General features: G+C 31.2%; 3 protein-coding genes across 13 annotated transcripts in view; 1 reads left to right on the forward strand and 2 right to left on the reverse strand.

Annotated features, from left to right (window-relative positions):
* LOC126878094 (la-related protein 1B) overlaps positions 1-7,986 on the reverse strand; it is a 42,249-nt gene extending 34,263 nt beyond the window's left edge. For 6 of the 8 annotated variants that reach the window (XR_007695554.1, XR_007695555.1, XM_050640548.1 and 3 more), the window contains exon 1: positions 6,097-7,985. Coding sequence is in view for 6 of the 8 variants with exons in the window: in XM_050640548.1 (XP_050496505.1) it covers positions 6,097-6,928 (832 nt within the window). In the remaining 2 variants the exon portion in view is untranslated. Of the gene's footprint in view, positions 1-6,096 lie in introns of all 8 variants that reach the window. The other 2 variants (XM_050640549.1, XM_050640550.1) reach the window with 2 other exon arrangements.
* A 346-nt stretch (positions 7,987-8,332) lies between these two features.
* On the reverse strand, positions 8,333-11,758 carry LOC126878122 (protein ABHD18). Of its 3 annotated transcripts, none has more exons than XM_050640620.1 (9): positions 11,326-11,758; positions 10,938-11,022; positions 10,686-10,868; positions 10,494-10,606; positions 10,258-10,396; positions 9,952-10,149; positions 9,597-9,873; positions 8,892-9,249; positions 8,333-8,764 (listed from the first exon to the last, which is right to left on the reverse strand). In XM_050640620.1, exons 1-9 carry the CDS (start codon positions 11,415-11,417, stop codon positions 8,704-8,706), a joined length of 1,506 nt encoding a protein of 501 aa, XP_050496577.1. In that variant the 5' UTR covers positions 11,418-11,758; the 3' UTR covers positions 8,333-8,703. The 3 variants fall into 3 exon arrangements, with proteins under 3 accessions (XP_050496577.1, XP_050496579.1, XP_050496578.1); XM_050640622.1 differs by having other exon boundaries at positions 8,892-9,159; positions 11,326-11,752; XM_050640621.1 differs by having other exon boundaries at positions 8,892-9,177; positions 11,326-11,751.
* Positions 11,759-11,835: 77 nt separating this feature from the next.
* On the forward strand, positions 11,836-13,535 carry LOC126878140 (THO complex subunit 3). Of its 2 annotated transcripts, none has more exons than XM_050640668.1 (3): positions 11,836-11,961; positions 12,346-12,506; positions 12,739-13,535. In XM_050640668.1, exons 1-3 carry the CDS (start codon positions 11,916-11,918, stop codon positions 13,519-13,521), a joined length of 990 nt encoding a protein of 329 aa, XP_050496625.1. In that variant the 5' UTR covers positions 11,836-11,915; the 3' UTR covers positions 13,522-13,535. The 2 variants fall into 2 exon arrangements, with proteins under 2 accessions (XP_050496625.1, XP_050496626.1); XM_050640669.1 differs by lacking the exon at positions 11,836-11,961 and adding an exon at positions 11,973-12,178.
* Positions 13,536-13,602: the final 67 nt, after the last annotated feature.

The following is a 13,602-nucleotide window of genomic DNA, read 5'->3' on the forward strand; positions in this document are numbered from 1 at the left end:
TTTAAATACAATAACTTGGAATATTCTACTTAAAAATTTTTGTGAAATTACGAGCTCTTATTAGTATTCTACTCTACTATTATTTTGATATTATCCACGTGTATTACGTCATGTAATCGCATTCAAAAGCAAAAGGAAGTGATCTTGACACTACGACTACTTTTTTCTATTTGTATTCTTATTTAACATAAATGCATACACGTTTGAAAGGCATTCATTGGCCTTTACAATTCTACTTTTATCGAAGGTAGAAGGTCTACAACTTGAAACAGGTTTCCCTCTCACCACTCTCACTTTCTGCGAAACATTTTAATAAAATATATGGAACGCTGAAATAATGAGGGAACCAACGACTATAATTTTCCCTCGTAGACGTGAGATTATTATACCACTCGCCTTGCAACTTTTTTGCAATGCGCATTTCAATCTACTAACAAATAAATAATGTGAACATATGTGAATACTGGAACCAGTAACGAAAAAAGTACTAATTGAAACATAGAAACGATCAGATACTTCTTTAACCTATGAATAGTGCACGAAATAAAATCGATTGTAAATATATTTTTTTTAATTCAGCTCATCTCAGTTTTTAGCATTTGCTGTGATTCATAATTACTGAAAGTATTTAAACATTTATCCTGGCAAACTTTTACAAATATGTGTATGATGCATGTTATATAGATCTTTTATTCTTGTAAATGTGAAACTATTCACTCTTCTTTTGCAATCGTACTCGCTGTTCATTGGTTACATCCTAGAGAAATTCGAGAGTGAATGTCTGAATTACAACGAAGAACGTAATACCGAATACAGTTATGAGAGGGCCTATGAATCCCGGAGTGCAAATTTTTATAAAAAGAAGAACAAACAGTATTCGTTTTTTCGCGACTGCCGATTCAAAATTTTAAGTTTTCTTAAATTTTCCTTCTTTTAAGAAAGGATTGTGACCAAATTAACAAATTTTACATCAGCACCCCGATTGACATTTTTTATCAACTCCATAAATATCTCTTATTGCATTTTCTGTAAATTAAACGTTAGAATCGTTTGTCCAGTCATCGTTTTTAATAGTCCATGTAACAGAATTGACAGACATAGAAACATATGTCATTTAATGGACAATATTAGAGTGAGTAATGATACGAATTATCAACTAGATAGCGATCAGTCAGATTGCAACTGATCGGTTGATATTGTTAACCGTGAACGCTATTAACGCTCACAGTGGAGGTAAATTAAAGATGCAGACTAATGTTATGTTTAGTTGATTTATTTGCACTGTCCAGGGATTGTCCTTCTCATCATAGTTTTTATGGGATGGGAATCTATTCCTTCCAATCTTATAATTGTATACCATCGTGGGTGCATCTTGATACCAGATGTTTACTTAAGAGCGGACCTATTGAGCACTTAGGGTGTTAACTAACCTCTTGGTCAGGTATGCATCGCAAAATTTATAGCTTGAGAGGTAGGAAATTCGGACTTTCCCAAAAAGACAGATGTGCTGTCCGTATTGTAAACCGAAGGTCACCCAAAATCCCGAACAGGTATGCCATCCGGAGGACGATGTCAGGAGAGGTATGCTTCCGGTAATTCATTTTTGTAATGTATTGAAAATGATTGTAGAATTGTATTAGCCAACCTAACGGAACTTAGCCAACCTAACGGAAAGATCTCCCTTTTGTGAACATCGCTGCGTGACAGACAGGGGAGATCTCCCTTTTTAACTTCAGCAATGCGTTTTCTTTTTTGTTCTTGTTATTATTGCTTATTGTTTACCTGGAATTGTTGCCAATTAATTGTACTACTTTTTCTGCTTTTATAAAGTACAGTATATAATAAAATGTAGCAATTTAGTGATGTTAAAATTAATTAAAAAGTTACACTATCAGTTATGATTAAATAAAGTTATAATCGAACCATAGCACACTGCAAGAAAATATTAAAATGCATTATAAATTACTAATTTCACGTTGAAGTCATGTTATTTCTCTTTAGTCATCTTTAATGTCCTCAATTTTACCTATATTTTTTTATACCTTTAATTTGATATTTTATACAAACAACATGTGAAATCGTATAATTAACCACTTAAATAATTTTTAGACTTCTTTGTTTTTTAAGTAGTGAATATTAGTCTCCGATACTTGGAAAAATGCGCGATGGACAGCGTATAGGTTGGCTTGTCCGAGCACGGTGGAAACGTATTGCTCTCTATGGCGCGCACGGTTGGCTAAGTATTAAAAAAAAAAAAAAAAAGAAAAGTTAGTAGAAATTTATAAGATCTCTATATATTTAAACACCGTAATAAACTAAGGATGCTTTTCAAATATTCGTAAATAAACATGGTTGTTCCTGGGGGCGCTAATAACAAATGTTTTAATTTCGTCGTAACACTTTTTGAAAAAAGGACAAATAAAAATTTCGGTTGGACAAATGTGGATAAATAATACTGTTTGTTTTTTATACAAATTTGCACTTTGAAATGCCAACTTCACAGGCCTGGTTACGAGGCTTTTATAATTGCATCACGTGCTACTCCCTACTGTCAACCGTTAAAAAAGAGTGTTAATGTCGTCTTGACGTCTTCACTATTTGCACATAAATCGAATAATTGGACTGATTGATGGCAACCAAATAATGAAACTTAATCTGCCAACAATGGATTCGCCAAATGAATTGAACTACGAAGTAACTGATTTCTTTATGTAGATCCATTACCTAGGGATCGTAAGTTCATTAACTAGAGAACATTAACTAGATTTAGATTAGTTTTGGTTATTAAAAACTTTAATTACTTTTCCTTCTTACGATAGATTTCGCAATTCTGAAAAGTTACCATGTAGTAAACTAAAAGTAACATTCAACTAATATACTAGCCTTTTCTTTCAAATAAAAATGTATGTTATCAGTATGTTTTTTAATGTATTAATATAAATTAACAAGTTTTTACAGCAGAAGCTATGTTGAATAATAAATATACACCTGTACTAACTAATTAATTGCACATCAGCTTGCCATACTATACATTTGTTTTCATAATCGTAACTAATAGCTCGTTTACTAATCGCCCAATCGTTATCTGTTCTTGTATTTCTAACAGTTCGAATTTATTAAGTAACCTTATTAGTTAGTTTACCAACAACTCTACTGTCAAACATCTCTTTTTTCGAACTACATACTTAGTGTTACCAATAGTTCAATAGCTTCATTTTATTTTAATTCCTTCCTATTTTATAGCCCCTCTTTCATAATATAAATTATAAATAACTTTTCGATCACTAATATTATTGCAATGTCACGTAGCAATGTTCTACATTATATTGTACGTAATACTCTTGATATTTTCTTAAAATTTTACATTCATTTGAATGTTAATAAATTTTTGCTGTATCGCTCGCTACAATTTTTATTTTATCTTTTGTTCAATTTTAATTAATTTAACTATTTTTTGTTTTAATACTTTCAATTTACATAGCGTGCATAATAACGTATTTTCTAAATAAATTAACTTGAAAAAAGATCAATTCACATAGATTCTTAATGGCGCTATATATATCTTAAGTAATGCTTGAAATAATAATAAGATATATTATATATATAGCGCTATTAATGTTGCAGCAATGTTGGATCAAGTGATCGAAAGTTTTACGAAGCAGAGAAAGGACCGGTCGGGAAGGGGATCAAAAATTTGTTATGCAAATGAAGAAAGACTATAGGTGACGTGTGTTGTGCTCGATTGCCAACATGGTTATTTTCTGGCCACGTATACCGAAAACTTGTCAACAGTGTTCAGATAAGACAATCGAATCAACCATTCGAAATTCCCTACTACTATTGTTATAGTGATCGAACACCTGAATTACCGATGCGTATAACGTCCACCTGTACTCTTACATGGAGATGCAGTTTTTTTCCTAAATAACATTACATCTGACTAAACATTGTAAAAGCTGTTACATTATATAACGAAATTTGTTCACTTTTGCTAACATCGCGTATTCTTATGTAAGAATATCGCGTCAAACACGAGAAATAAATTGCAACTTTTATAAAAGTTACATATAAAAAGTTTCAAAAATTCTATTACTACTTACGTTTTAATATATTACGTATATGATTAATCCGTTTTATTAAATTAGACATGATTTAAAAAACTCGGTAAAAGGTTTTCTTCAGAAAGATTATATTTTTAAATTAATTAATAAATTTTTGTTAGAATTGGGAAACTCGAATATTAAAACAAGGAATTCCTAAGTCGCAAAATTAATGTAACATATCATGTTGATTTTGAATTTTTCTTATTATTTATTTATTAATGCTTCTACTTGTGTTCGAGATTTCGTAACAAGTCTCACCTAATATACACCACTCTGTTCGTAGTTAGGTCACTTTCTCAATAATTCCCTACTTTTATTTATTCATATAATATTTTTATAATTCCGCTCAAAACTAAGAAACTACTGACAATCTGCAAATAGAAATGTGTTTCACAAGAATTTTTGTAAAATTAATCGTCTACAATAATGTTTAAGATTGATCGTCTTTATGGTTAAGCGTCTATAACCAGTTTCAAAATTGGCGCGCAGCGTAATAGCACACATTTTCATTTCCTACTTTCCATAGCAAATGCACGATAAGGAAATCGAGAACTCTCTTTTATTTCTTCGTTGGATTTTTAAGCAACATAGCTCATTTATGTAAGCTTTTTGCAATATTTTACAAATCACATTTCTAAAATCATTATACAATCGTACACATATTTTTAAAGAATACGTTCTACTAAAAAATTATATGTTAAATGTATGTTAGTATTACATATGATGCTGAAATGAATTTTTAAAACATATTTCCTAAAATAATATAAAAAACGTGTTCTGCATAAAAATTTGAAATAATAGTCAATTTTTTCGTGAGAAAGAATTATCTTTCATTTTCAGTCATAAATGGATTGAAAATGACCCGAAGCATGACAATATAACTGTGTTAATTGCAGTAAGTGATCAAAATGGTTTCTATTGACTTTCATGCATTAAATTAAATGTAAAAAATATCAACTTTGTTACAATTTTATTATTTCATTACATGCCGTTCTCTAATAACTGTATAGTTTGTGAACGTGTGCCGATTGTACGGAGACAATAGAACGACATTGCTGTTGCGATTAATAGTGTTGCTAATTGTAAAGAAAGTAACTAAGTCAAACCATCAACGTTATTGTAAATATTTTTAATAATTATTAATAATTATTAGCAAAGTAGGCACTAATACATCAAAATGTAACTGTTCTTCCAAGTTTTGGCACGAAAATTATATATTGTTTTAAAAAATCCCAATGACCTTGATATTTTACCAATAAACAAGTTAATAAGAAAATACATTTCAGCATCACTTATTACTTTTGACAAGGTGTAATTTTTTTAAAAAATATTTTTCTGTGCAACATACTTCTTAGAAATTATTTAGGGTCATCAAGATTTATAATTTGTCCTGTATACTATATGTAATAATTTATAATAGCATTTTAATAAATAGTAAATATTTTTAAAAAGTAAGCTTTTTAGTAATTTTAAAATTGTTTTGATAAAATATTAATAAATGTTGCATTATAAGTATTATTTATGTAATAATAATTGTGTAAATACCACAGTTTCCCCTTCTCCAAATACTTTATCCATATCATCAGTACCTTTGAAAAAGTACTTCCATATACTCTGACTAGATAAGAATCTTTTTCATCACATGTATAAAGTACAAAGTCATATTGATAAAAATACCATAAGACAGAAGGACTTATAAAAATTGATTAGCTTATTTACACAGTAATTCTATTCACAATAAATTTGATAACCACCATGACTTAATCATGTTAGAATTTAAAAGAAGCAAACAAAATGAAAATACCTTTGTAAAAGTATTTCCAAAGCTGTATAGTATATTTGGAATGTAATGACATTGAAATTTATGAAAAGCATGCAACTCTGTTATATTAGTATGTTAAAAAATTGGGACTTTTTTCTTGAACAAAGACTTGAATAGTGTATAAGTAATACATATAAATAGTTTCAAACACAAATGAGTATTGGCACTTACCAACAATCCCTTGCTGCTGCTGAGGTTGAAGTATTCTTTTTTCTTTGTCAGTTTGTTTTTCCATAGATACCACAGTCCCTGAAGGTACAGTAGAGACAAAATTTGCAGGTGTAACTGGTGTTATAATTTTACTTTTAGTCCACGGATTGACTGCAGGTAAAGGAGCTTCTACATATTTAACAGGAGCTGAAGATTGAATTTCCGATTCTGCCTCTGTTTCTTCTTTATCTTTCAAAACATCTTTATTTCCCACAACATGCTCCATACCTCCTCTATCTCCACGTTCTCGTTCCTTATAAGATCTTTCATTGCTTCCAGTATGACCACGAAGAGGATGTCTATGATCACGATGTTTCTGCCTTTCTCTAAAATCTCGCTGCTGCTCCCTTAACTTTTCTTTTCTTCTAGCACTCTTTGGTGCTACTGTCTGAAATTCTCCATCACTTCCTATGTCACCATTCATTTGTTCAACAGTGGCTTCTTGTCTTTCCTCAACTAAATTATCCTTCTGAATAACTAACTGATTCTGTTCAATGCCAGTTGGTAATTCGTTTCCATAACGTTTTTCGATTTTGCTTTGTGAGTTGATTCTCCTTCCAGTTCTTTGATAAGACTTCCCTTTAACAGTTAAATTCTGAGAAGCAATACAATCCTTGATGGGTACGGATTGTTGTTGAACCACTTGATTACCAATGTTCTCCTTGTTGTTACCTTTGTTAACAACTCGGGTCTCGGTGCCACTTTTTGGATTCAAGATACTTGCATAAGAGACTCCGGGGCACTGTTCCTTCTCGGCACTTCCCTGCGTGCCACTGGCCACCTTGGCCGCCATTTTGAATAGTACGCGCCGAAAGACAAAACACGAGGTCCGAACACGAGGATTTTGTTCAAAAAGGTTTTATAAGATATTGCTTCCTCTCAGGCGGTTGAGGAGTCCTGAGGAACGTCGAACACCCTCGGACACATTAATCTAACCGAACAGCCTCGTTGCCTGATTAGAGATTCGAGACGTATCGTGTGTCGATTCGGCTTTAAAACATCAATCTAAGGATATCCTCCATACTACAGACTGGACTCATGTCTCTTTTGAGTTCGTGCTCGACAAAGCACGAACACATTAAATTTAATAGAAGTTGGCGTTAAATTTAACACAAACGTAGAACATTAGCCGTTACTCCTTTTTCTTGACGAATAGAACGCCCACTCGAAACTCGTCACGAGGAATCGCTCTTTCCAGAAGGCGCGGCGTGCACACGCGGTCGTTACTGAATATCTATAACGTCTCTTTTTTTCTCTTATACTTTTTTAATTCAGCCGTACCAGAATGTTCTTTAGAAATTCAACGAAGAACAAATTTCTGACGAAAAAATTTCTACTAAAATTCAATCGAATGTACGAAGAATTCTCGTTTTATGTACACGAGGCAATAGGTTGCGTGGTTAAGAACACGCTGACTCGGCGATTTCACTAGACGATCGAAAATCAGCCGGTACAAATATTTTCCTAACCGATGAATAATTAAATGATGGTTAATCTACCTTCTTTATAGATGATATACGTCGAAGAAATATAGGAGTATACGCAGTGCGTGCCGAGTAGAAACGAGGAAGTTAGAGTAGACAATCAGAATACACCTTGTTAATAAAAGTAATTTTTCTTCTTTGCGTTCTTCTTTATATTTTGCGTATCTTTCCTGGATTGTTTGATGTCAAAAATTTTGTCACAACAGCAGCGAGTTCAGGAGCACCGTTTCAACGTCACGTTACCACGGATTACGTAAACACGACATTTTCGGCGATCTTTTTCCACGGTAAAACGGTCTGCAAAACACATGTGGCCAACGCTTGCTCCTGGCCTGTATGCGAGCGGCTACACAGTTTCCGGTTTAATCGATTTTACTAGGCAGTTCTGCAGATAGCAGCACCGTATTTCCTTTTTTATTAATGTCCGCACGATTTAAATTAGTACGTTCGGGTAACTGTGAGAATTTTAAACAAAAGTTTTAAATGAAATAAAAAAGAAAAAGATCTGTTTACCTCTAATCCTATTGTCCATACTTGACATATTTTCACTGAATATTTAATACAATTTAACTTGTTTTCTCTATGGCGGTCTGTAATATGTATGATTTTTATTGATAAGATAAATAATTCACATTGTCTATAATATTTTGCATCAATATTTTATTCCTTGTAAGCTTCCACTAATCATATATGAATAACATGATAAACAGATAAACAATGATTTAGATAATTTATTCGTTTTTACAGATTATGTTACAATTTATTCGCATTGCATAAAATATAACTATTTTATATAGTTTTTATATGATAATAAACAACATTTTGTATATTATACAATGTATAAAGGATCTGTTCACATATACGATTATCTTCACTCGGTATTTTAGTTTGTAAAATCGATCAAATGACACAATAAAAATCGTAAAATATCTAAAAAATGATTTAAATATAATGCTTCTTAATAATATCATGAATAATCACACAAAATTCCATTTCAAAAGTAACCACTTGCTCAGGCTATCTTTAAAGTTATCTAAATTTTAGACAAGACATTAGACATCTGCTGAAATTGCGTATGTAGATATCAGCTGACTTGCATAGGATATTTTTTCATTGATCGCTCAAACGCTTCTACTATAGTAGACCTGCAAATAGTAAACGAATTAAATACAAACCAAAAGAGTAACTTTAGATTGTAGTTAAGAAATATAGTACTTATTGCCAAATATATGTATATTTATATTTTCCTGCATATGACATACAATTGCATACCTAAATACTTTCTGATGAAGAAGATAGGCAGATACATGTCCAGCATCTATGTACCGAATTTCAGCTCCTGGCCAGATTTTATCCAAGCTCATACAATTATCACGTGGGACGTACGCATCATTCCTTGCACAGACAGCAATAATCAGTTCAGTATCAACAGGCACTTCAAAATTTTTTAAATGCGTACATTCGTCCATTATTCCGCACATAAATTGCAATGCTTCTCGTTCGCGCCATTTACAATCCGAAAATAACGGATGTCTTGGAACTGGTAACAAACAAATACCTATTGCCAAAGCAAAACGTGCTATAAACGTGCTTGTACCAAACCATGCTTTTGTAAATTTAGCATTTAACACTGAGGAATATAGAAACAATATAAATATATTAGCAATGTAAATATCTATTAGTAGGTTGTTATCTATTATCACATTACACATTTGTAAATGTTGTGGTTAACGTTTCTTTGAATTATTCTAAATGTATGAGAACAACGAAATTCGTTACCATTTAGAATTATTAAATTATGGGAGATCAAATACATAAATTAATTTTTGAAGAATTTTATGTTTTTCGATACCTACATTTAAACCATAGAAATATTTTGTTAAAAAAAAAAGGGAAAGAATAAATTTATCATTATTGATAATGATAATATGTTATAAATATACATACGAAGTATTAAATTACCTTATGGTAGATTACCTTTAAGTGTATTTAAATCTTTAAATCCAAATTTGTTTGATAAAATGTTTAAAGGAAATATCCTTGCTGCTTTTTCCTCAGCAACTTGATTCTTCAGAGTATTGTCTTGGTTTTGCGAATCACAGTCGTTATGTACTTTATTATTAATCACAGTTTCAGAGGCAGTTGTAGTATGTACATCTTCGGTAGTATTGTCAGACATATGATTTAATTCATTAACTCTTTTCATACTTGAAGGATAATGCTGTGCAAAATGTTGGCCAGCTAAAAACGCATCCTAGAAATAAACGAAATATTTTTTTCTTGCAATTGTGTATAAAAATCTATGTCTCGTTTGAGATAATTATCCACTTACTTCTTTACCAATAATTTTCACCATTTTGGCAAGATCATTTTGATATTGTTCATTTTCAAAATATTGGTTTTCTAAAAGCGTCCAATTAATCGAAGCACTCATTACACCTTGAGTAAATACTGGTGATGCTGTTGACCATGAAAGGCAAGGGATTAATGGAATTGGTTTCGGCCAGTTAGTCGCTGCTAATGAAGCCATCTAAACAAATCAAAAAATCAATATACATTGTTGATGTTTACTATAAATAATTTAATTTATCAATATTACTGAACCTTTAGATTTAAAATGAAATTAAAGAATACAAACATGACCACCCATTGATAAGCCTGTCAATCCTAAAGGTCCAAAACCTTGTTGCTCGCACCAATTTAGTAAAACAATTGATTCCATTATTAAACACCCTCCCATGATAAAGATGTCACATACATTATGTAAACAAGATCGTCTACAAAAATCAAATCCATATTAATAAATAAATGTGTATTTGTTCTGGAATACAATATGTTTTTAATGTTACAAACCTTTGGAATATAAGTTCTTACATTTGATTCTGTGGTTTCCTTGAACCATAAAATGGATTTTCCAATAACAAAGATGCAATTCCTGATTCTTTTAGTAGTGGTTTGGCAATTAGATTTCTTCTCCTCCAAAAGAACTGATATTATGTTTTCAGTAAGTTTTATATTTAAAATGAAAAGTAATACTATAATTTATTTAAAAAATAATCTACTCACATGATCTCCTGTACCAGCAAGATGTAAACAAATGGGTTTTACTTTATGGGAATGCCATTTTGGTGGTAGTACTAATTGGAAATGTGCAGTTATTGTCTCATAAGGCATTATATCAGGGAGGTGTTTATTGAATGGACTTTCAAAACATCCTTCTATGATATGGCAATCTGACCATTCTTCATCCTAATTAAATATATATATAAATTACAGATATTATACATATATCTTTTTAGGAAAACATTTATATTATACCTTAGTTATGTTAACTGGATAGTCACGGGGTATAAGTTTATAACATGTTTCTCTGTTGGCAAGGAGTCTTCTAAATTCAAAAATCCTAAAATATAAATTTAATGATTAATACTTTATAACTCATATATGTTACTTTGCATGTACATTTATGTTACTTTAAATTTCAGAATCCATCATTTTTTAAAATTTTGTTTATTTTCCTTTTAAAAATTAAACATTCATATCTTTCTCCCAACAAGACTAAAATATTACTTATTCACAAAATAAAAAATAATAGTTAACGTTATAATAAGCATTTTATTGGTATATGTATACTTTAGAATATTCTAGAACACAGTGCAAATGTTCAACCTTATTCTAAATAGGATAAAAATTAAAGTACTCTTACCTTTTAAGATTGTGAGGACTACCCCAGCCCTTCGTAAAGAATTTAGTTAGCAAAATACTTCTATAAACGGCATCCAAACGACTTCGTGGCATTATGAATCATTAATTTCTAAAAATTTGTAAACGCTTTTTATCCTAATGACGATAGAAATTTATTTGAGATAAAAACGTGTTAATTTTATTCGGATATTTGTTATTCGATTTGTGATTTGAGATAATTCGGATATTTTGCGCAAACACTCTCATATCGCAATTTTCAAAATGCTGTTAACGATGTCGACATTGTTCTTGGACTGACTGCAAACTTGCCGCGATAAACAGATTATCGCGTATACTAATCAGGCGATAGGAATGATCGAATCAGGTGACGTTCTGCGAATATATCGCGTATGAACATCCGCTTCTCGCATCTTCACCTCACTACAAATACAACTACAATTTCGACGGACAAATTCCTTAAATATCAACCATTGGTAAGAGGCTGCTACCTCTCGATTTGTTACGTATTTACAATGTTAATTCCGAACCAAGGCGCACAAATAATAAAATTAGATAGACTTTCCTGATTTCTATCTAATTTCGCTAATAAATATGCGCCATCTATTGATTACTTATTTTTTTAAAGGAATATCAAATGGTTCAAATAATATTATTTTGTAACACTATATATATAACACATTATTGAATTTCTAACCATTCCTATAAATGTTTGTTGTGTATTAAGATAGTAATATTGTAAATAATTTGAAAATATTAAGGAAGTTTGTAAATTGTCAAATTATGCGACACAAAAATGCATTGGATATGAGGTCTTGCTCATAATTCATTTGTGATTAAAATGAAACGTGTAACATGTAAATAATTACTTTAATAATTAATCAAGAATTATGTAAATATTTGCATGTCACTTGTTTCTTACTTAATTATATTTTATCGAAAAAGGAATAGTTAAACGGTTGTAAATAAACAAAGTTAGCTAAGCTAACATTAATGAAAATAACAATGTCCGCTTCTCGTGTAGATGAGCTGATCAGTTACTTCAAATCACACAACAAAATTAGAGAACAACAAAGTCATTCTGCTAAAGTACATAGCGTAGGATGGAGTTGCGATGGGAAACTGTTAGCTTCCGGATCTTTTGATAAATCTGTTTGCATTTTCTCCCTTTGTCCGGATCGTTTAGTAAGTTAATATAACCTCAATATCAATTTTCGTTTCTCTTTTGTGTTGTGATTTCTTTATTTAACACTTAATTTTTAATTTTACTTGTTATCTAATGTTTATTATTAGTTAGTTGCAATTTTATGAAATTACGATTAATATAAAATAATCTTTTTGATGATTTTATTATTTGAGGTTGTGGTTTTAAAAACCAGTTCGACCAATTTCAATCTATTAATATAATTCATTGTAGAAACAAGAAACAACTTTCAGAGGGCATGGTGGTAGTGTGGATCAATTGTGCTGGCATGCCTTTTACCCTGAATTATTATCTACTGCGAGTGGAGACAAGACAGTTCGTATATGGGATACGAGGACTCAAAAATGCACAGCAAACATCAGTACAAGGGGTGAAAATATTAATATATCATGGTCACCTGATGGTAATACAATAGCAGTAGGAAATAAAGAAGATTTAGTGACTTTTATTGATGCACGGGTGATGAAAATTCGTGCGGAAGAACAATTTAACTTTGAAGTGAATGAAATTTCATGGAATAAGGATTCTGATACGTTTTATCTAACTAATGGCCAAGGCTGTGTTCATATACTTAGCTATCCAGACTTAGAACTGTTACATGTAATCAAAGCACATCCAGGGACATGTATTTGTATAGAATTTGATCCTACTGGAAGGTATTTTGCAACTGGTTCAGCAGATGCATTAGTTTCTTTATGGGATGCAGATGAACTGTGTTGTTTAAGAACATTTTCAAGATTAGAATGGCCAGTGAGAACCATATCATTTTCTTATGATGGACAATTATTGGCTGCAGCATCTGAGGATCTTGTGATAGATATAGGTGAAGTTGAAACTGGAGAGAAGATTGCAGATATACCAGTAGAGGCAGCAACCTTTACAGTAGCATGGCATCCAAAACAATATTTGTTAGCATATGCATGTGATGACAAAGATACTTATGACAGAAAACGTGATGCTGGCAGTTTGAAAGTATTTGGATTTGCCAATGACTAAAACAATATTTTTAAACTTTTATATAAAAATATATTATTGTGTAAAAAAAATGATTTAACTTGATTTTCATACCTGTCCTAA

Source organism: Bombus huntii, chromosome 2 (assembly GCF_024542735.1).
Source record: "Bombus huntii isolate Logan2020A chromosome 2, iyBomHunt1.1, whole genome shotgun sequence".
Taxonomy (NCBI): Eukaryota; Metazoa; Arthropoda; class Insecta; order Hymenoptera; family Apidae; genus Bombus; species Bombus huntii.